The 24,910-nt window shown below is 38.0% G+C and overlaps 1 protein-coding gene across 1 annotated transcript in view; it reads right to left on the bottom strand.

Moving 5' to 3' along the window:
* fras1 (Fraser extracellular matrix complex subunit 1) overlaps positions 1-24,910 on the bottom strand; it is a 147,706-nt gene that overhangs the window by 88,216 nt on the left and 34,580 nt on the right. Inside the window, exons 3-9 of the mRNA XM_083905303.1 lie at positions 18,158-18,265; positions 12,308-12,397; positions 9,159-9,318; positions 7,416-7,549; positions 6,945-7,028; positions 3,319-3,420; positions 1,087-1,278 (exon numbers count right to left, since the gene is read on the bottom strand). Of these exons, the coding sequence (XP_083761429.1) occupies positions 1,087-1,278; positions 3,319-3,420; positions 6,945-7,028; positions 7,416-7,549; positions 9,159-9,318; positions 12,308-12,397; positions 18,158-18,265 (870 nt within the window). The remainder of the gene's footprint in view (positions 1-1,086; positions 1,279-3,318; positions 3,421-6,944; positions 7,029-7,415; positions 7,550-9,158; positions 9,319-12,307; positions 12,398-18,157; positions 18,266-24,910) is intronic.

The following is a 24,910-nucleotide window of genomic DNA, read 5'->3' as shown; positions in this document are numbered from 1 at the left end:
ATAAGAACTAGTATTATGTACATTTACAGAGATGAAATCTGTCTGGTTCAATATTCGTGTTTCATTTTGTTGACATATTACAGCCAAAGTTTTTCACTCAGGGATTTCTGGATCGCTCACATTTTATCGCTCCATAAATCAGAAAATACTGCCAGCAGCCATAAAACTATCTAATATAAAAAGATTTTTGCCATATTTTCAGCAATAAAATATTCAATAAATCAGGCCACGACTGATCTATGTAGAAGCCTCTTGATGAAAACCTTCAGCATATAGATGGGAATAAAACTGGGAGGTTTGGTGTTATGTGCTGCAGGAGAGAATGGGAATGAATGAGAATGAAATATTTTATGGCAGAGAATTAAGGTGTGTAACCTTAGCAACGGTGTCATGCATTAAAAAGTTAACCAGGCAACAACAGAGGTTGATTCATGTTATAACACTGTAATACACAGTACTGCACAGAATCACACTCACGCTAATGAACAATGAATATCTTATTTTCGGTCTATTTAAAAGCAGTTCTCGATCAAATGTCACTGTGGATTAATGACATCAGTTTAATATAATATATCAACTGACCAATGTCCAAAAAAAAGTACTATTATCATATTAGCTGGAAAATGCTTCTCATAAGCATGAGAATTTAACATGAATTATTAAAATCATTAACTACTAATTATGTGCTGTAATTAATTAATTACAGCAAAAAAAAACGGATTAGCGACCTGGTCCAAGGACCTTTCTAAGAAAGCAATTTTCCTCCAAGGATTAGTGAAGTATTTCTGATTCAGATTAGATCTTGTTAATGTATAATATGTATAATGATATCAGGTTCTGAATCATGACGCTGAAGCATCGAGAATCACAGCTTCCCGATTGCCAGTTAAGGGGAAACTTAAGGGAAACACATTGACATGTTTATCTATTTGTTATGGACATGATCATTGTAAGTTTCCCCATATCTTGTTTATTTTTAGTAGAATGAGGGAAACCAAAAAAAAAAAAGTTTGCCTCTGTCTACAGAACTTTAAATCCACACTAACACGTTCCACTTCTTGGCCTCTAATGACCCCGTTTTCTCACCTGTGGACATTCGACACGGCCACACTCCGCCCTCTGACAGAGGACCTGACCGCGGTTGCAGCTGCAGAACTCGCAGCCGGTGCCGTTCCACATGTCTCCATGGTAACGCACCGTGCCCTCATAGAGGCAGCTTCCCTTGGCAGCAGCACATTCGTCGCAGCACTGGCCGGCACGCTTCACTTTAGTCTGACCCTTTGAAGACGAAGCAAATTCAGATTTTTAGGAAAGAAAATGGGGAAAAAAATAAGTAGATTAAGAGAAAGTTCGCGAAATTTGTGTCTGTGTGTTTCAGCAGAGAGATCAGAGGATGCAGGAGAAAGTGTGTGTACTGCATATTTAAAGAAATATTTGAAGTGCGGTTGTGTGACACATTGTCAGGGTTGACTCTGCCAAGGATCTTAGGATGTGCCGAGACCCCGTTGGGATTTTCTCTTTTTGTCTGCCATCTTTAGTGAAGGAAATTGTCTGTTTAAATGTTCTCGGTTATGCTGAAATCAAAGCTGAGAATATTTTCACTTCAAGTGTTAGTGAAAGTTTAAAGAGAGACATGGAAACTTGGAGTTAAAAAACCTTCAAACAGGGTTTTCCACTGGCTTCACAGAAGCAGCAGGGAATCTGGAGAGCTTTTCCCCCCACACAGTGTTTCCTCTATCAGATTTATCACAGCATATAAGGTCTGAACTCAACACGTTTGATATGTCGCTGTTTAACAAGAGTTTCAGCTTCATATACTGGAGTTTTTAATGTCCTCTGGTATCTTAATGATGTAAATCTGGAGGCAGTGCAGCACATTATTTTTATATAATGAGCAATAAACAGGTTATTTTTCCCTCAAATAAACTCTCTCTCTCACATCCCTGGCCAGTTTTTTTTAATCACATGGACTCTTTACTGTAAATTGCATCATGTCACTTTAATGACTTCTCTGGTTTTATTGTGTTTTTATTGTTAGTACGCAGCACGCCTGCTAAAAGACCTCACTGTTGAGCTGAAATGAACTAAACTGTGTGGATTAATGGTCCTTGTTCATACAGGTAGTGTAAAAATAAGGCAAGATATATTTATCACAATAAACAGAGAGCATATAATGTTTGTTTTAGCCTATTCTTTAGCAACAAAGTAGTCAACTGTTGAATAATATTCAAATAAACACACAACAACGAGCCACAATGATGCCAGTTTTCTTCATTCAAAGGGATAATCCAGGTTTTATGAAGTGTGGTTGTGTGAGGTACAGATGCTCAGCATGACAACGTGGCTGTCACAAGGGAAAAACTCATATTAGCCACCTAACGTAAATGTGTGATTTTAGCTCGCAGGGACTCAGGAGAAAATCACTGATCATCTCTATGGACTTTGGTGTAGGAGAGTGTGTGATTTACAAACTTCAGTTTCCTGTTGAAAAAGTCTGTCTAACAATAAGATAAAGACACAAACATGTTCTTAAGATAGCGTAGACTGATGTAGATTTTATGAGAGTCAATAAAAGTATAAAAGACAAAAATAAAAGTAAATGTGAGTTACTGTATGTGAGACAATGAAGAGTCAATTAATCCTCCATATTCTCCAGTAAATGCATTTGTTGGTGCAAAAATTTCAATATGAAGCTGCTAAATTGACACAATATTCCTACTCTTGAAGTGTACAGATTTTGTTATAATGCCGAAGTTAAAATGAATGTGCTTCAAAATGGTGAATTCAGCTGAGCCACAGCTCTATAATCAGCCGGTCACCTTGAGTCACGACAAAATCCTATGAGGCTGAATTTGTCTGCTGAACTTTCTGATGATTTCAATTTTTTTTAAGTGCTCTTGTTCATGTGTTTTTTGTGTTTCATCTGTGCAGTTACAGATTAAAACATGTAATTCTTTTTTTCCTGATCATCTATAGCTTTGACTAAAGACACACATCACTGAATATACCAGGCGAGTTGCTCCTTGTGTACTTTAGAATAGATAAACATTAAAACTCTTATGAACAAAAACTTATGAATAAATATTCAGCTTTTCAAATAATAAATGCACAAAATACTGACAGAACCACTTCAGGAGCCAAAGACAGGTTGTACTTTTCCAGAACTGACAAATGGAGGATGTGAATCTGTCACACAGCCATGTGAATGAGACAAGAACAAAGTGTCCATAACATGAACCATTACATTTTAGAATACTTTAGAGAGGTGTGTGTGTGTGAAATGAGAAAGAGAGAGAGAGGGAAAGAGAGTCTACAGACCTTGTCACACTTGATTGGCCGACAGGTGTGTGTGTGGCATTTCGACTGTCCGCGGTGACACACGCATGTGGTGCAGGCGTCTTTCTGCCACTGCTCACCGTGCTGCCAAGAGGAGCAAACACACACACAGGTTTGTACAGACTAAACACATCTTTATCCCTAACCTTAACCGAACCACAATTCAAATATTAGCTTAATCACTTCCTCAGAAATGAGGTTCTTGGTTCTCCATGTGGTGCGCTGGTCCTGACAAGGTCAGTGTTTAAAAAAGGTCCTAAAGAGGTAACAAATACAAGAACACACACACACACACACACAGTGAATTGCAAGTAGGAATTTCAAAGCTCAATTGAATCCAGTGTGTGCCTTCATTTTGTGTGTGAACATTCAGAGTGAAGAGAGTGAACAGCATACACACACACACACACACACACACACACACACACACAATTGGTGTGTGTGAGAAACAAACGGCAGTGACCAGATGTCAACAAAAGCTCTTTCAGTTCAAAACAAATCATCGACCATGAGGAAGTCAAGTGAGTTCCTGCTGCACCGAAGAGATTCATCAATGAATTAGTTAATGAGCCGAGTGAACAGACCGTTAATACCTCACATTGCTGCTAATCGACCAAATTAGGGTAATTCATTAGTACTCACGTCATCTACAAAGTGACCAACAGAAGTTAAGATAAATTGGAGGGATTTTTTTAATGTGAAAAATATAAATGTATCACATTTTTTTAAATATTTACCCCTGACCGTAATGAAAACTGTTTTTACAAAGCGTATTCAGAGCCAGCTGTTCTGTTAATGCCCCTGCTGATGAGAACCAGCCTGAGAAACAGAAGCTGGCACAACTCGCTCTCCCACACCAAAGTCCATAGAGAAAATCAGTGATTTTAACATCACAGCACACAGGAGTTGTTGATCCAGTCGACCAGCAGCTCCTGTGTGCCTCATACAATAACGTTATAAAAAATCTGAACTATCCCTTTAACGCTGCAAGCAGAATAATTGCAGCTGTTTTCTCTGTCAGACATTTACAGGAGGTTCAGTCGACCGTGGCTCTGCTGCAGGAAATGAGCCAAGTGTAACAAAAAAACACTCAATTTGTACAATTAACAGCATTTAATGGTCACAGTTCTAATAGTTAACAGTCAACTGTGTGATGAATGTCCCATAGATTCTTTTTTTTTTAATTAATCAATGAAAACTTGGTAAGGAATTAGTGAATAATTAGAGAGGATGTGTTTCTGTGTCCATTTAATTGGTACTTTAAAAGACGATTCATCAGTTTTAATGAGCATTTATTCATTGTAGCACTAAATGACTACACTTCAGGATTAAACTTGGATTAACCACATGTCCGCACCACTTATTCCCTTTTCATTGATTATATTTTAATCCCATGCAAATAGTTTCACATTATGAACAAAATTGAGCCCAGTTTCAACTCCACAGTCCAGAAGAATGATACATTCACTGAAACCAGAGAAAACACTCGTCTTCACTGAAATGAATCGAGTTTCCATTTTTAAACGTGTCATCATCATTTTCCTGTTTACAGAATAATGTCTGACTACCTTTCGCTTTCAGTTTAAATGACTTGATCAAACACAGTTTGAAGCCCGAAGGGAGCAAATTATTTCCAAAGAGAGGAGAAACAAAGATGAGAAACTTTGACTGATGTGGATTTTTATTTCTGTCAGGTCAAAGATAATGTTTTTCTAGCCATTTCTGTATTATAAACTTTGTCCAAAATGATCTTTCTCTACATGGTCAAAAAAGAATAGTCTGAACCCTAACCCAGCGCTTAATCTATTTGGAATTAACAATTGAATTAACAATTTAAATCATCAAGTAATCAGTTGCAAATATTTTCTGGTTTATTTCATCATTATTTGAATCATTTCAGATCATCATCATCTACACAGGCTTCAGAAACACTGAACATGATTGTCTTACATTTTATTTATTTATCTATTTTAACACAAAACTCAGTATGGCTTATGTGAGTGGTTGTGTATCTGAGACCAGAAGCAATATGATAATATTCTGTGTTTGTACCATAACATGTGAGAAAATATTGATCACCGTTTGTCAAACCTGGAATATCTTGATTTTGGCCTCAAACCAAAATTCAGTTCAGTTTTAATGATTTCTTTGTTTTATGGAGTAAAGAAACCAGATAATTTACAATTAAAAACACTTAAGAAGCTGAAAAATCACACAAACTGGGTTTGATTATTAAACAAACAGATTCATTGATTATGAAAATAGTTGATTGTTGCAGTCCTAACAAGAAAAGCACTCAGAGAGCGCAGACCTCCGCCAAGGCAGCTCAGCACGTTTTAAGACAGACAAACAAACAAACTCCCGCGAAATCATATACCTCCTGGCAAAGGTCAATAAATTCGAGAGCAAATGTCGACCACGGACTGAAAACTTCAACTCAGATGAAGCAATGTTTGCTACTGAAGACCCCGAAAAAATAAAATGAAAAAGAATAAAGATAGGGGGAAAATCTGCTGTGTGATATTCCTACAAACAAATGTGTTTTCAACAAAAAATTCCTGCAAAATTCATCAGATCGACCTAAAACTCTGCCAGATCGCAATTTTCTCAGGTCCTGATGTGAACAACAACAACAACGAGTTTTCGAACACGACAAGACTCTCAAAAGTGCACTCAGAGTAAAAGAAAAAGAAAAAAGAAAAAAGAATAATCAGTGGATACATTAGGGCCTTGGTATGAGACTGTTCCCGGGCCATAATTAGACAAAATGGGACACTATGATCAAAAGAGGAACTTGGCAGAGCAAAAGAGAACTAGAGAAATAGAGAAGAGAATGGAAGAGAGGAGCTGCGGTTTTGCTTTCATCTCAAAAACTAGAAAAAAAAATACACATTCACATAAATCACACGTCTCGTTCGAAGAAATGACAGAAATAAACTGAGCAGAGAAACAGTGAGAGTTTTATAAAACCCCTACCAGGTCACAAGAGGAACAGATTTATGAGCTGTCATCAGCTGACACACACACACACACACACACACACACACACACACACTGAGGATTATCACAAAACGGCACAAAAGCTCTTGCACATACACACTTTTTAAACTCAGACCACGCACACACAGGGCTGAACAATGAATCATTTTCAAATTAAAATCCCAATTTGCAACAAAGCACTTAGCAAATCACAAAAGCTTTAATTTAATTCTTCTGTTTTTAATGTTGTTTTCTGTGTAAACGTAAATCATACATGTCGGACACAATTTAAACCTTAATGTTTTCATCCTTGTATTTCAGTATAGCGTGGATGTTAATGTTTTAATGGTGTGGTGTGTTAATGCTCCATCATTGGTTTTAAATTCATTACAATGGAAATATTTATTAAAAGTTTCAGTCAAAATGACAAAACCAACCAAATCACAATATCTGTCAGAAAAATCACAATGAGATATTTGACATCACCAGTTAATGACTAACCCTAAATGTTAACCTAACTACTCTAAAACTCTAATCCCAGTCCTAAACTCAACCAGTTCCTCAGGTTTTGGTCTCCATGAGGACTACTGGTCTTGACAAGATCAATGTTTATGACAGAGGCTGCTCACCTGGTACTGTTGTCCAGCAGACAGACAGGGGTTGGACACACACTGAGGACAACATTGACCAGGCTGAATCACCAGGTTCTCATGCTGAGGGGAGAAAAAAAACCCACAAATAACCACATTTAATGTTGTAGTTAAGTTTATAATTAATTAATTGATGCATTAATCGTACCATTTATCGCACACTCTGATAAAAATCACTGATCCTGGTAGATTTACATTGTCTAGATAATGTAGAGTATGTTCACCAACATAATAGTCCTAGTTATTTATATCCTAGTGCCACAAAGTGGAGCTGCACATTTCAAGTCATTCCAGTACCTTCAGAGTTAAAATGATTTTTGTTGAAAATTGTTTTTCTCAAAGGAAATAATGTTTCCTGAGTGTTTGCGAGACATTTGAAGACTTTTTGACATTTTCATAAAATCATCACATGATCTCATGTCTAAGGTGTGTGTATTTCTGTAAACGTACCGGTTTGCAGGCCACTTGTTGACACTCTGCCGCTGAGCACTGGACGTGTCCACTGCTGCACACACATCTGGAACAGAGACTGGGCTTCCACTGCTCGCTGTCTCTGTACACGAGACCCTGCCAGGAGCAGGACTCTGACACACACATAAACACACAGAAGCATTGGTGTCAGGAAAGCTTGTACCAGTGAAGCAAGAGTGGACTAAGAAAGCCATTGGCAAAATCTGAGTAGACACCCACATTCGGTGTCAGTGGAGGTTTTCAGTCATCCAGGTCATAGTCTTCTTCAGCAGTGGGCTGTAGCCAACAATCAAGTCTAGTCGCCTACAGCCCACTGCTGAAGAACCCATATACACATTAGTTTAGAGTTTAGCTACATTCGAGTCTGTAAATTTCTTAAAACGTCAGTCCCTGTGTCCTGTTTGTGTTGCTACATCACACAATTTCATACTGCTATTTGTCTAAGTTTGTTTCAGTTGCATGGGTCATGCAATGTCTCCACTCTAAATAAATCATTTTAAAATAGAAAATAATAATAAATAATAATAAAAAACTGTGTCTGTGAGTGAACCCGTGGGAAAATTGCAAACATGTAAACAGGAAATACCTACAAAAGAGAACATAAATAAAAATAATGAGTGAATGACACAGCATTCATTATCCTTGAAAGACTTTGAAAACATCCCTCACACCAGTGAATGAAAAGAATTTAAAAGCCGACCTGATTAAGAACTGCATTGGCAGAAATTTGCATTTTAATTGCAGTGCAGTGTGGATGTTTGCAACTTCAGGGCTTTGCAATAATAAAACCTTTGGACTCAATTAAATGAACATGGTTTCACAACACAGCCAAGAAAAATGATAAATTACAAGTATTTACATTTTTCTGTGAGTGAGCCGTTTGTGAAAGTGCAGAGCGCTGTAACTTTACTGATTTAGTTGTGTTGTGCAGTATCAGTAACAGTGGCCTTGAGTGAACGTGAGCTGCAGCAGCAGAAGCAGCAGCCTGGGGTCTTTCTCTCTGTGTGGATGTTGTCACAGTGCCATCACTGACCATTCAGAGCAGGTGCTACCTACGACCACATTTGTGTAAACAAAGTCAATCTGCTCCTCTTCCTTAAAGGCAGAGACTTCAAACTAAACCAGGGAAGAACTCAAGGCACGAACCAGAAAATGACTGCACTAAACTGACAGATTTTATTAAATCAGTGTTTTTGAGTGGCTAAAACCATTTTTATTTTTTTGTGTCTCATGTTTTCACTAAGAATGAGCCTCTGTGTCCCATGCTTGTTCTCAGGAGCAGGGGGCGCTCACAGCACAGTACCTAAACCACCTGAGACATCTCTTCAAAGTCTTTAACAGTCGCGGTTTCTAAATGTTTACTTCACGATTGACAGAACAGAAATGTCTGCAAACTCGTTGTAGCTCGCATGAAGCCACTTTTATTTCTTGTATTTTTTTCTCAACTCTAACCTTGATGTGCATGCCGTCGTATACAATCAGTACAACCTCCGTAAATTCAATGCTACGGTTTTCTATTTATTACAAGGTCAATTGTGAAGATTCCATGTAAGGAAGAAAAGCATCAACCCTTGAGGTTCAGTAAATGCAGTGCTTTTCAGTCATTTCATTCAATACAAAGAAAACTATTAAAATGAATAGATGTTTCATGTAATATAAAGAAGGTGGTGTTTATTTCTCAGTTAAGGTGTTTTAAGGACACGTGTGACAAACAGTCCTCACCTCCACTGCGGCCACACTTTGGACAACATTCTCCAGCTGGCGTGAACAGGCTCTCACCCTCTGAACAGCTGAGAGGGGAGCAGGGACGAGCGCCGCAGGACACACTCCCTCTGGAGCAGACACACAGTGAACACGGCGAGGGACTCCACTGGCTGTCATGCTGAGGTAGGCAGAGAAACAGAGGGAGACAGATGGTAAGACACCAAAGAACAAACACAAGAAGGAGAAACAGGTGGCGAGGAAGACGACGGGACGAGGGGAGATGTTTTGTTCACGGTGGACGAGACAAATTTGTAAGTCTGAGCCTGAGTGACAGACGAGAGATGAGAGTCTCAGGGGGGACGTGGAAGACAGAGGTGTCAAAGAAATGATGAGTAAAGAAGAAGACGGAAGAGGGTGTGTGTGTGTGAATGTGGATGAGGAGACAGTGTGAGAGGATGTTACCTTGACGTCTAAAAATTGAAGGATGTTTTTAAGTTCATTTTTAATAATATTTTTTAAAGTGACAGTTCAGGTCTTAAAAAGACTGATTGTCGACACTAACTTCACTGTAAGTGCCCCCTGCATGTAAAACCCGTCAGTGAAAACATGGCTGCCAGCGGTGACACCAGAAAAACATGTCTACAATATCTTAAGAACATGTTCACGTCTTTATCTCAGTGTTCAGACTGAAGTTAGCTGCTGGTCGACTGCTGACTCAAACTTCAGTTTCCTGTTGGAAAAGTCTGTCTTATTATTGTTAAGTGGCTAAAATCTGTTTTTCCTGTGTTAATGCCGGCAGCCATTTTTTCACAGATTGTCAGGCTCCATGTTTCAGAGTGGTTCTCAGCAGCAGGTGGCGCTGAAAATGCATGCAGCTCGGTCCACAGTGAGCGTTATTTGCCGATACAACCATATTTAAAAAAACTAAACTATCACTTTAAGCTGAATAAGAGCTTCAGGGGAACACAGCGATTGACAGAAGTGGATTGATAGGACGTATTCTTCCACATGAACATCTCAGGGGTCTTCATTAGAGTTAGATGTGTCTTTCACAACCATTTGCAGAGGAGGTACTGTAAAAAGTGGATGTTCGACTTTCAGTCTAAATGAGATATCAGCATGTCTTTGTTGCCTACAGTCAAACTCAGAGAGGTTTCTGCACTTAGGCTGTGAAACGTGCATTAAAAACTCTGATACACTGTGTGAAATGTATCATGAGTGTGGCTTTTATTGTTAGTATTCATCTACATGGAAAGATTTCTGTGGCCAACATTTAGACCTGGTGGAGGGTTCAACCAAAACATTGATCTTTCACTTTGAATGTGACAACATCAGTCGTTGCTGAACTGCATTTTGGGTAAAAGACATTCTGTAAATATTCCAGTTCAAGAACTAACCAATGAAATTACATCGATGCTGAATGGGCGCAACAGACAAGGCCATTCTGTGACAACAATAAAACAAGGTCACACAATATCAAGTAAGACAAAACAACAATGGGTAAGAATAAAAATACAAACAGAAAATAAGAGCTGCCCGGCTGAGGGCTCTTGAACCACACATGGTAGGTGTGGAGAATAATGAGGTGCAGAAACACAAAAATAGACACAGGCATGTCTCATGCATGCACTGTGAAAGCTCTAATCTGTTAACATGCATATGGAAATCATGAACATGACTGAACGCAGCAGCTACAAACACGCCGTGCACATGTGCTCCCTCTGTCATGTGACCAGAATGTGAGTGAGGCCAGAATATCTGTCACACTGACTGCAGCTGTGTGTGTTATTTTAAAATAAAGACTTGAAAGCAGAGACAAAATGTATTATACAGTCGGAGTTCGTTCCAACCAGACAACTGCACACCAAGTTAAAGTCTTGTTATTTTCCACCAATTCAACAACAAATTCAACATAAAATATAAAAATGTAGAAGCACTCAGAGAGGCGGCTCAGTTTCCCGCTGAATCTGGATCTGCACCATCATCAAAATTTTATAATTTCTTCTTTTAGCCATAAACAACATCCCCGGAGAAATTCATCACAACCTGCCATTAACTTTTTGATTTACGCTGCACATAGTGCAGATAAAAACATAACCTCCTTGGGAGAGGTACAAATACTCAAAGTATAAAATAAATAAAAAAAATACACCAATAAAATATTGTTATGGTGTTGATCTTTTCACGGTTTCCTGGAAAGGGAACAGCAGCATCAGCTCAGCTCCTTTAGAAAAACCCTCAAAAAGCCACGACTCCTCTTCAAACTCTGCTCCCGTGCTCGTTCAGCTCTGTGTGAAGAGCTACTTCAGCCAAAGCCCATGAAATCTACGAACCCAGCCAAGAAAAAGACGTGCTTCTCTTCAGGGTGTGTATTGTCCTAAAAATGTCCGGCTCATTAAGTTTAGAGGACACTCGACAGGCGAAGAACAAGACGGTGATTGTTGCTTTTGTGAGAGCGAGGCGAGAACGAGGGGGCAGCGAGAAAATTCAATTCAAGGTTCTGTTTAAAAGGTCAATTATGGTTTAAATCAACTTCCAACCAAAAAGCCCTTTGAGTCTTTAACAAACAAAGTCATGACAGATGAGAGAGCTCACCAGAGCGGCATGAGTGACAATTTAACAAGACATTTGAAAATGAGCATGGACGTGCTGGTGTTACAGACGTCAGTCTGGTGTTTGGAAAAGGCTGAGGTCAAAGATCCAAATATTTACACACCAAACTACAACAGAACATTTAGTATATCTTTACAGCAGTGTTTCCCAAATGTATATATCTCTATATCAATCGTGACAAGAGCAAATTTGACTATTTCACAGACATATGTAACACCGGATATGATTTTGAATACAAATACAAATCATTTCTTCAGTAGAAGAAGAAGAAGAGATGTTTGGTAAATTAATACATTTTTCCAATTTCAAATGTGTTATGCTGCGTTCACACTGGATTGAATTATTCACATCTTCAATGTGTCGGTTTTGCACCGGTGAAAAAACAAATGAAACCCAACCCCAAGACATTTCATTACAATTCTGTTTTTTCACTCAATTTATCATCATCAAATAACAGCAGAGTGTTTTCATTTATGATATTTTGTCATGAATTGTGCAGATGTAGTATTTACAGGAGAGGCTGACTGATCAGTTTGAGCGTCACTTTCACTTACTGCATAGACAAGTCCTTCATACTGACAGGAATCCTGCGAGGAGACACACTCTGGACAACATTTGTTGGCCGGGATCCTTAAATGTTCACCCTTTAGAAAAGAAACAAAAAAAACACAGACACATAAACTCCCCTGAGGGCATAATGAAGAAGTGAGCGTCTTTCTCTCCAAACAGCATGGATACAAAACTGCCAGATTACTGTCTTTTAAAAGTTGTTTCTATGGAAATTGAGCAGCGTGTGACACAATGGAACCAACAGTCATGAATATGTGAAGACTCTGAGAGGCAAACACAGCAGCAGCAAGCAGATGAATTACAATACAGAGACATCACGCAGACACGTTTCCTACAGGAACAGATTGAGGTCGAAGAAAATAGAAACATGGAAACATGGGGGGAAAAAAATGAGTGAATACAGGTGATATTCAACAGAGAAAGAAATCAGAGGGAGGAATATATTTATGTGCGAGGAAGAGAAAACAACCCATGCACAGTTTTACTGAATGTCCTGCGTCAACTGACAAAGAGAACAAAAGAGAAAACTGAATAGAAACACAAGGAAACGACAAATGACACGTTCACAGGCAATTAAATGTATAAATCATGTGTAGGAGGAAAAATAAAGTGAGCAGAGTTACAGGAAGAGGTTTGACATGAATAAACCGAGGAGTTTATCTTGTACTTTCAGTTCATCATTAATCAAAACAACACAAAACAAATTTAAAAACAGGTGGAAAAAGATCCTACAGCCAAAAGCAGTATTAACATAGTGAGGTTCATATTCTCATCATTTGTCCTGAATATTTCATCTTTACATGCCTGGGAGGTGACATAATACGTATATTTTTTCATCATTCATCGGATTGAGCAACAGACTGCGAGAAGAGCGTGACGGCAGGGGACCGTCTATAACTTGCATCATCGACAAAAACAAATGTGCAATATCCTCCCCATAATATACAGTATAGTGTTTTTAAAATGGCTGCATACTTCATTATTAGTGTCCTAAAACACCTACTTGTTAAGACACACTTTCAGTATTTTTACAAGTAGGCGCCGTAGTATAATTTACAGGAGATACGTGAAGTCTACAGGGATTTTTGTAGTACATAATGCACTGTATTGTGGTGATCATATAAAGTAATATTAAGAGTATGAATAAGTATGTTGTATGCATTGCACTATAAATATGTACCACACTTCAATCTAGGAGACTAATGAAGTGTCATTTTAGAGACACTGCACTGTATTATGGTGATGATATGAGCCAATATCGTGAATAAAAATTCTCTGAGATTTTGTAAAAGCATAAGTATTGCAACGCTGACAAGGCAAATATTAGTTCATATCATCACCATAACACAGTGCAGACTTTACTGGTCTCCTGTAGATTATACTATAAATCATTTCATTGGCACTTCATTGCTTTTTAATACAGAATGAGAGTGGTGTGTTTGTCTTTTCATTGCTGTTTTATTGTTTTTAAATCACTTTGTTAGCCTGTCTTTTTAAGTCTTTATCATATTCTATTATCATTTCTTTTTAATAAGTATTTTATATTCTGCATACTCTGCTGTTTTTTTTTTTAAAGAAGTGCTACATAAATAAAGCTGGATTGGATTGGAAAATTTACAGCATGTTAACTGCACAGTGAAGAAGAAGATGTTTATGGACATTAAACATCTTGTTGTATGCATTGAAATAATGTGCTATTTTAGGCGACAAATATATTACCGGCTGTTTGCTGACTCACTGGTCTGTGGCAGAGTATGGGACATTAGAGATATATTGAGATAAAATAAAATAAATAAAAAAACAGAGAGGCTGATGAGGTGAGGAACAAGAGCTGGTAGATAAAGGCAAGTAGATTTCAAAGAAAAGCCCTTGAGCAGGAACACGCAGATGATGAAAAACTGTGATGGTCTTTAATCAAAGTGTAAAGGTGACAAGGACTCACTTTTTTAAGAGCATTTATAATGGAGGGTCACACTGCTGTACACCACTGTGATGATGACTAGTTTTTAATTAACACTCTAGATTACTTGAATTTATTAGACACTCTGCTTTGCCTCGATTGAACTTGATGCCGTGTCTGCACGTTTAAAGTCATATTTAAGGTTGCGTTCACACCTAATAATACGCTTCGTTGGGCCACACATGATGGAAATTTGACACATGGTTTATTTTTTTTAGCTGGTTCAGGTTCACGTTCAAATCTCAAAGACATCACGGACATTATGTTCATCACGAACAAGTTAATAGATATCAAGACTTCTGGTTTAGCATCGCCTGTCAGTAGTTTATACTGTACAATATTGATTCATCTGTTGATTATTTTCTTGTGTCTGCTCATTTGACTTTTAAAAACAAACCTACAGAAGTTCATCCAGTACCAGAGAAGTGTCTACGCTATGAAACGCAGGTAAAACTTTCAGCAGCTGCAGGTAAAACCACAGCTTACTATGATTAAGTGTTGTTAGTATCCGAGTTGATATAGTTGCGTCCACATCAGTGTGGAACAATAACAAAACGGACCGCACTGCACTAAATGAGGCTGGTGCAAACGCACTAAGATGAGGCATGAGGGGAGGAGTGAGCAAACAGACGGTGTCGGAAAATAAAACGAGTTTTGCAAATATGTCCATGGGTATTTAAATGAGCCAAAACAGGTAGACTGGAACTAACACTTGTCGTTGTGGCAAATTAAACACAACAATCTGCAGACTGGACCACACAGAAGCTGAGTGTCACAGACCAGGGCACAAAGACGAGACTTTAAATGGGCCATGGAAAAGATCCTCTGCTCAAGGTGAAACTAAAAGAGGCTGGTAGAATAACATATCACACAAATAAGGATCTGAAATATTCAGATTTTTTTAAGAGTCTGCATTCCTAACAGAGAGAAAAAATTGAGCTCATTAGTTTTCTTAAAGTATCTCTTAAACAGAGAAGAAGTGCATTTCTGATTCTGTGTGTAAAACTTCCATGTCTAAAGTGGATGAAGCAGCAGCTCCTGTTATGTCACACTGAAACTACAGAATTAATCTTTTTGACTTCAAGAACGCTTTTATCTGAGATTAAGCTCTTCACCAGCACTGAATATAGAAAAGAAATGTATAAAACTTAAAAGGTTAGGTGGGTTTTCATGAGTGTGGCTGTTTCAGGTACAAACACTACGCTCATAAAATCTATACCTTGGTCTCTTAAGAATATGTTCACGTCTTTATCTCACCGTTAGAACGGACTTTTCAAACAGGAAACTAAAGTTTGTAAGCCACTCACTCTCCCACACCAAACCCCATAGAGCAAATCAGTGATTTTAAAAATCACAGCACACAGGAGTTATTGATCCACTGCTGCCTCCATCACTAAGTTCAAATGTCTTATTTTGTCACTGCAGTGTTTGAAATCCTTTGTTCAGATTGACCACATTTTCTGGCAAATGTGTTGTTTCTCACACATAAAAAGGCCAAACTACACCACATATCATGTAAAATTTAAAAAGGTAACAAAGTATGTAATATTTCATACCACATACAATTAATTGTGAGAGGAAACCCTTTTATGCAGTCAGAGAAACAACCCATCTCCAGGTTTACATCAAAACAATATCTTGATATTTTATAACCTAACAACAATGAGATATTATCATATCTTGTTATTAGCCATATTGTCCAGTGCTAACACATGTTAACGCATAAAAGCAGCAAACCTGACCACAAATAAAAATTAATCACAACTCATTTGATGTTTAACACCAGACATGTATTGATAGTAAATGATACTAGGTTAAATCAAAAGGTTAGGTTATGATACCATAATAATTTAACGATCAAATATTTCTACATCACAGTGTTTAAAATAAATGTCTTCGCTTACTGTACTTTAATGCTAGGCTACACCCAAGTGCCTTTATATCAAAGACACTCAGGTGCATATTCAGTTTATTAGGAACACCTAGCGAATGCTAAAAGCACATTTAAAAAAAATAGAAAGACCTGTCAGGTAGATATTTGACTAACACGCTTTACTCCTATTGCAACAACAAGTTATAAAAGTGGTAACAAGTTAGTTACTGGACGTTGCTAGCATCAGAGTTAGCTTTCATGTACCCGAGTGTGACTTTGCTAACAGCAAAGCTAACAGCTCGTTACTCACCAGTTTGGAGAAGCTCGTTAGCTTCACTGCTAACTTTACATTTCATTATTCCAAAACAAAACAAAAACGCCTTTTCCCACGTATTTTTTCATCCACAAGACGACGTTTGTCGTGCTGGTAAAACAAGAAACTATTCCAGAGTTTGGTCGTGATTTTCACCCGAAGCCCGGGCGGGAACTTTAAATCATGTCGCAGTTACAGAATCCTCCGCTTCCTGATTGGTTCATATTTGTCATAATGTCGTGACGTCACCACGCACTGCTGCGTCCACTACTTTCATTGGCGAAAGAAAATAAACACGAAGGAGACACGTGACTGTTCCCACAAACATCGTTGTTGTACAAGAACCGGAAGTAATGGCTGTTTGTTTTAATAATCACTTAATTCGTTGACGACTTTCTTGATAAATCCTGAATGTATTTGCTTTCTAAAATGTCAATGGGTTTGGACAGTGTATGTGTGTGTGTAACCATTATAATTTAATGACCAAATATTTCTATATCACAGCGTGTTTAAAATAATTTACTTCACTTACTCTAGTTTAATGCTAGGCTACACCCGACTCAGATTTTATGTAAATTTACACATTATAGTGCCTTTATATCAGACACTCAGGTGCCAGTTTATTAGGAACACCTCACAAACGCTAATAGTACTTTTTTTTTTTTTTTTTTTTTTTTTTTTTCAAATAGAAAAACTTGCCAGGTTGAAATATGACACGCTTTTCTCCCATTACAACAACAAGTTATAAAAGTGGTAATAAGTTTGCTGCTGAATGTTGCTAGCATCAGAGGTTTTTAACCAACAAAGTGAGGTCATTTTTACGGAGTGAGGACATTTTGGCCGGTCCTCACATTGTTTTCATTGAAATCACTTCCTTAGGTTGCTATATGCTATACTCAATTTGTCAAAAAAGAAAAAATCAAATTTTGGACCAAAAATTTTGGGTCAACATTTTTTTTACATTTTGGACGACATAGTATAGTATGACTTTTTTTGTCAAATTTTGGACAATTTTATTTTGTAAAATTTTGGACAAATTTTTTTTTTTTCAATATTGGACCAAATTTTTTTTGTCAAATTTTGGACCAAATTTTTTTTGTCAAATTTTTTTTGTCAAATTTTTTTTGTCAAATTTTGGACCAAAAATTTTTGGTACATTTTTTTTTTTAAATTTTGGTTGACATAAAATATAACATTTTGGACCAAAAATTTTGGGTCAACATTTTTTTTACATTTTGGACGACATAGTATAGTATGACTTTTTTTGTCAAATTTTGGACAATTTTATTTTGTAAAATTTTGGACAAATTTTTTTTTTTCCAATTTTGGACCAAATTTTTGTTGTGAAAATATTGGACAATTTTTTTTTTGTCAAATTTTGGACCAAATTTTTCTTGTCAAATTTTGGACCAAATTGTTTTTGTCAAATTTTGGACCAAATTTTTTTTGTCAAATTTTGGACCAAATTTTTTTTGTCAAATTTTGGACCAAATTTTTTTTGTCAAATTTTGGACCAAAAATTTTTGGTAAATTTTTTTTTTTTAATTTTTTAAAAAAGTGTGTGTGTGTGTGTGTGTGTGTGTGTGTGTGTGTGTGTGTGTGTGTGTGTGTGTGTGTGTGTGTGTGTGTGTGTGTGTGTGTGTGTGTGTGCGTGCGTGCGTGCGTGCATGTGTGTGTGTGTGTGTTACCCTCTGATAGTCACACTGTGGGTTTGGACAGTGTGTGTCTCTGCAGACGACCACGTCGCTGTAACACTTGCACTCCTGACAGGACTGAGGTTTCCATGATGAGTTATTCTGGAACAAAAGAAAAAACAACACACACATGAAACATGAAACATGAAACATTACAGAGCAGAAAAGCTGTGAACACATGAACACACTCTCATTCATTCACTCTGTTACACTTGATTACCCAGGGCTGATTTACACCCTGGTTTTAAGACATTAAATCTTGGTAAACAGAGACATTTCTTCAGATCAACCATGGACGAAAGTCAAGTTTTAGTTCAGGACAATTACAAGCCCTGGCTTTTAATCCAAGTACCTAAATTAGAAATCTGCGACGTACTATATTATCCTAGACAGTGAGAGGAAATCATTCCTGCCAGCTGCCTTCAAACTCCACACTTCATCCCTCAGACTGTCAAACACCCTGAACCAACAGACTGGAAATGGACCAATTCTATGAGTCCAACTGTCACTATCCCTCATTTATGCAATAACAAATACTTGTTACAACATCCCGCGTGCAATACGTCTCTGCAGCTTACAGTTGTGCTCTTGTAAAACCCTGTGGGCTTGAATTTCATTACAAAAATTACATTTTAAACAGTTTCTGCAGCAGCAGCAGCAGCAACAGCAGCAGTAAGTTTGTGAGGATCAGGTGAAGGGTTTTATTGCAGCGGTTTATAAAATGTGAGCATCACTATAAGAAGATGATTCCAGACTCTGAAGTCTATCATGTCTCCTCTTCAGGTTGTAAAGGAGTGAAGGATTTGCAGCAGGTGAAGTGAAACTGCTTCAGCTCTGATTAAAAGCCTTGAGTTTCACGGCCGACGACGACGACGAGACGGCGCGACGGCGAGAGAACAGAGGAGGAAGGTTTCTTCTTCTTCATCTTCATCTGCCTTTAGCATATACTTCATCTCATACATGTCAATATCTGGCAACTCACAGCTGACAGTGTCTTATGATTAGCTTAGAGCTAAAGCCAAATCAATAATCCGGAGCCTGCATATGCTCAGATTTATCATCGTACAGTCCATGGATGTGATCCGGCAGCATGATTAATAATCCTCTTTAGACTTTAGTCCATTTATGATGTTTTAATGGACAGGAGACAGGTGAGAGGGGGCGGAGTCCTGAAGGCAGCGTCTCAATTATCAATAATCTCTGCATGTGCACAGGGAAGAGAGACTTTACTGGGTATAATTTAATCCCTGAGAGGCAAAGACGAGGCAGGTTTATTTGTATAGAAATAAAAGACGCATAGAAAAATTAAACTGAAGAAAATGAAGATAATAAAAAATGTTTTAGAGTGAGGATGAAATAAGTTTTTAACAGGTTGGTTAGGACAGATTAACCAGTAACTACTGAGAAGAGCTTTCACCTCGATTTCACCTGAAGAGTCGAGAAACTTCAGGGGAAAAAATATCTCATAAATCAGAAAAACTAAAAAAAAAAAAAAGTATGAGAACTGGATCAGATGAAGGAGGAAATAACTTTTTGCTTTCTCTGCACGCACACACACACACACACACACACACACACACACACACGTGTTATTTCTCACAAGGGTAAACACTGCACCTGCACTTTTGTCGAAGCAACTATACCTCAGAGTAGATGTGTTTTTGTTTTGTTTTGCTTTATTTCGCTCAGCTGGGAGTGGAAAACAAAGAAAGTATACAGTATAAAATACTATATAAATAATGAGTTCAAAAACTTTACCTCAGAAAAACAGAGTTGGGAAAAAAAAAGCATTTCAGGAAAAATGAAGCCTGTGGAAATGTAATATTGAATTCACTTGAAAAATAAATTAAATTGGCTCAGTCTTTTTCCTTGAATTTATGATTCATTAAAAAAGAGCAAATAAAATATTCCAGGAAAAATGACACCCAAGGAAGATACTGCACTGACTTCACTAAGTTCAAATGTCTTATTTTAATGAATTCGGCTTTTGAATTATTTAATTTAGACTTAACTTAGTGACACAAAGTGACCACAAGAGGCAGCAGTGGATCAGCAGCTCTTGTGTCCACACGAGCTAAAATCACTGATTTTCTCTATGGACTTTGGTGTGTAGTGCAGTACACACTGGTGCTCTTAGTACGTCACCTGCCAAGTGTGAAGCCATTGAACAGTTATGTTATGTGAGAGATTTGTCGTATTTATGTGAAAATAAGAGTGTTTGTTGTTGTAAAGTGCAGTTTTCTGTTCAAACGTCTCAAACCTCTTTCTTTAAGTTTCTGCGGAAAACGAAGAGACTCAGTGGCCTTAATGACGACCGCTCTTTGTAATTGAATGAAAGCAGGTGATGAGAAAGTGCTGCAGTGTAAAGTGTGGGAGCAGCTGTAGCTGCAGGGCATGAGTGAAAGTCACACACACACACACACACACACACACAGAGTCAGAAAGAAGAAGAAGACGACGATACAGAGTGAAAATGTAATTAGGGAAAGCAGCCAGTGGAGGGAATGACTTTCTCCTGCGGAGACTCCTGTGGAGTTCTGCTCTGTAATGTAGTTTACGTCGTTTTTATCCATGAAAGTGAGTTTAATTGGCAGTTTGTGAGTGTAAATGTGAGCAGCTGTGGACAGATGTGTAATGACTTTTATGTAAGGGCAAACGAGTCAAACGCTGCAGCACATAACATTAATGTGGATGGAGGAGGAGGAGGAGGAGGAGGACGAGGAGGGGGAGGAGGAGGGGGATGGGGAGGCCTTCAGGAGACACAGGGATGTGAGGTTTACCTCCAAAAACTTTAATTTCCTGTAACAAACAGGATTTAACACAGACTTTATCTGATGATACGGACGATTCTAACACTTCATCTTTTCACTTTGCCCTGGAAATATTCAACTCTCTGAGAGAAAAAATCTGAAAATGTCACTTTGTACTCTGTGTATATTTATATTTCTGCAGAAATGTGTGATTTTTTTAAACCTATTAATGTCACTTATTTGCTTAAAAATGTGCTCTATTACACATCACTGAGCAGAAAGGCAGAGGTTACTGTAGATGACTTCACATTTCAAAACTGAAAACATATCTGGTTCTCAGTCTTGAGCAGTTTATAAAACATAAATAATCCATGTCATAAATGCTGTAAAATAAAAAAGAAGTAGAAAACAAATAAAAATAAATAATATAAAGTGTGTGTGTGTGTACAGTAGGTGATGGCATACAGATTTAGTTTTGGTTTAAATTCGGTAACAAGTTCAAACCGGTTTGTTATTATTATTATAATAATAATAATAATAATAATAATAATAACAACAATAATAATAATAATAATAAAGTGTTATTAGATTGTAAAGGTTCATTTTCTGTCACTCTCAGTCTTTTCTTATTAAAGCTTAAGTGTAAAATTAGCGCTGAGGCTAATTCAGGTTTGACTGGACGGGTGAGTCCATTTCAGCGCAGGTCTCGGGGGGGGGACAGGGGGTGAGGTGGGGGTGGAGGAGGCCTCGCTCTGAGTGGACGAGCAGTGAAATGGCTTTGACCCTGAGGTCAGAGTAAAAAGAGATTGGAGCAAAGATTCTCCGACAAATACCGCGGAGCTGCCGTTTCTTCCTTTTCCTCCTGAGACTGAGACGAGTGGATCGGCCGACAGCAGACGCATTCTGCTGCTGCTCCTGATGACAGCGCCCCCTCCTGACCCCTCCTAAACCGCCCCCCCCACACACACATACACACACTGACCGCTACCTGATTAAACGTCCAGACAGCTCAGAGGTTCATTTTCCTCTGGAGACTCTGGAGTTTCTACACTGTAAAAACAGAACAATAGTCTGAACGTAATCTTCTTTAAAATGAGGGAAACTCGAAATCAAAATCTAGGAAAGTTTTTCTTAAATTCTGTTATGTAACTCTGTAAATTTAAGAATTTATATCAAAGAATTTCTTTGCTTTTTCACAAAAAATAATAAAAAATAATCTTCTAAGTTTTGCTGTAGATTTTTTTGTTAACCTATTAAGATGTTACAGCTTTTACATGAAGCTTTATTTAGCAGCAACAAAGTCAAAGTTTTATCCTGTTTGTCCTGGTTTTATCACAGTCTGAAAGTTATCTTAAAGTCATTGGCAGATTATTTTTCTGAAAACAAAAACACTTTTTAAGTATATCTGGTTTTGCAGTGAATAAACATCATCATTCATACGTAATAATGTCATTTAAGACTTTAATAAATAATCAATATGCATTTTTAGTACTTTCTAGTGTTTTGTTTATACAAAGCAGTTAAATACACCATTTATATACATATCTATTCTGTTAATTGACTAAATAAACCCTTTTTTTTAGTCAACATTTAACCTCTTTCCTGGGAAACACTCAGAGTTTTGTTATCATTCAGCTCACACTGAAGCATCAGCAGCAGCTCAGGGAGAATGTGTTGGTTCTTATCAGTGAGCTGATGAGAGAGACGCAGATTTAACCTGCATCACTGTGTTCATCAGCAAACCTCAGCAAACCTCAGCTTCACTGACAGCAGACCATCCCGGTGAGGAGGAGAGTGTCCGTGTGAATTCATGATAAACATCCTGCATCCTGGAGGAGGAGGAGGAGGAGGAGGAGGAGGAGGAGGAGTCTGTGGTTGAAGCAGCAGATTCAATTAAAGCCAAAGTCAGGAGTCAAACGTTAATGTGGCAGAGTTTTGTCGAGGTGTTGCCTTCAGAGTCCATGGAAAGTGAAGCTATTACTGAGGCTGTGATGATGTTTACTACACTGCAGCTGAAACACTGGAGATAAAACACTGGAGATAAAACACTGGAGATAAAACACTGGAGCTGAAACACTGGAGCTGAAACACTGGAGCTGAAACACTGGAGCTGAAACACTGGAGATAAAACACTGGAGCTGAAACACTGGAGCTGAAACACTGGAGATAAAACACTGGAGCTGAAACACTGCAGCTGAAACACTGTAGTTTCTCCTCCAGGGGAAAAAGCAGCTGTCTACACACAATCTCCTCATCATTAAGTCAAAGAGGAAACAAATTCATTTTTACTGATAAAATAATATTTAAATGAGACCATTCACAGTAAAACACTTCACAAATGTCTCTCATTAAATCATAAAATGACAGTAAAAGATTAAAAGATACTAAAAATGAATAAATCTGTGATGAATCTGTGATTAATTCCTCAGAACAAAAGAATAAATGTCCTGTGTTCATTTTCCAGATTGAGCCTGAGGCAGAAGTTAACCTGAGATAACCTTCATCCTCTCATTATCTCTGTGTCCTCTTCATTATTATCATCATTATCATCCACAGCGTCAACACTTGTGCTTTAGAGGTCGACTGTGTCGCTCACGTTCTTCCAAACTAAATAAATTCAGATGTATTTGTTTGCTGCCGTTTAATTGCTTCACTTTACAACATCCTTCTGCCGCGCTCCACTGACTCCACTGATGAGACGCTAATTTATCTGCAGTGAAGCTGTGAAAACCAGTTAGAGCTGGAAATACACAGCTGGAAATATAGAGCTGTACATATAGAGCTGGGAATATAGAGCTGGAAATATAGAGCTGGACATATAGAGCTGGATATATAGAGCTGGAAATACACAGCTGGAAATATAGAGCTGGATATATAGAGATGGATATATAGAGCTGGACATATAGAGCTGGGAATATAGAGCTGGAAATACACATCTGGGAATATAGAGCTGGACATATAGAGCTGGAAATATAGAGCTGGACATATAGAGCTGGGAATATAGAGCTGGAAATATAGAACTGGGAATATAGAGCTGGAAATACACAGCTGGGAATATAGAGCTGGACATATAGAGCTGGACATATAGAGCTGAAAATATAGAGCTGGGAATATAGAGCTGGACATATAGAGCTGGAAATATAGAGCTGGAAATATAGAACTGGAAATATAGAGCTTGAAATGTAGAGCTGGATATGCACAGCTGGAAATATAGAGCTGGACATATAGAGCTGAAAATATAGAGTTGGACATATAGAGCTGGAAATATAGAGCTGGGAATATAGAGCTGGAAACGTAGAGGTGGAAATATAGAGCTGGAAATACAGAGCTGAAATTATAGAGCTGGAATACAGAGCTGGAAATACAGAGCTGAAATTATAGAGCTGAAAATATAGAGCTGGAATACAGAGCTGGAAATACAGAGCTGAAATTATAGAGCTGAAACTATAGAGCTGGAAATGTAGAGCTGGAAATACAGAGCTGAAAATATAGAGCTGGAAATATAGAGATGGAAATACAGAGCTGGAAACAAGAACTGGATATACAGAGCTGAAATTATAGAGCTGAAACTATAGAGCTGGAAATACAGAGCGGAAATTATAGAGAGAGCTGATCTTCCGAAAAATGAATAGCTGAAATTTTGGAGCTGCTCTGGTGAAAATCCATCAGATATTCTGAGCACTGACAAGTGTGACGGATCATCCATCATGTGGTTAGTTCAAGCTCATTCAGAAGCTTAGGAATCTGCACCAGGTGTGTGTGTGTGTGTGTGTGTGTGTGTGTGTGTGTGTGTGTGTGTGTGTGTGTGTGTGTGTGTGTGTGTGTGTGCGTGCGTGCGTGCGTGCGTGCGTGCATGTGTGTGTCTATATGTGAGAGAGAGTGAGAGAGTGATTCTGTGTGTGTATGTATATATATATATATATACATACACACACAAGTGTGAGTGTATACGTGCATGTGTGTGCTGCTCTACCAAGCGTTGCTATGCTAATATCTG

This window comes from Microchirus variegatus, assembly GCF_963457635.1.
Source record: "Microchirus variegatus genome assembly, chromosome: 18".
Lineage (NCBI taxonomy): Eukaryota > Metazoa > Chordata > Actinopteri > Pleuronectiformes > Soleidae > Microchirus > Microchirus variegatus.
The sequence above is the reverse complement of the archived record's forward strand: the minus strand, read 5'-3'. Positions and strand labels throughout refer to the sequence as shown.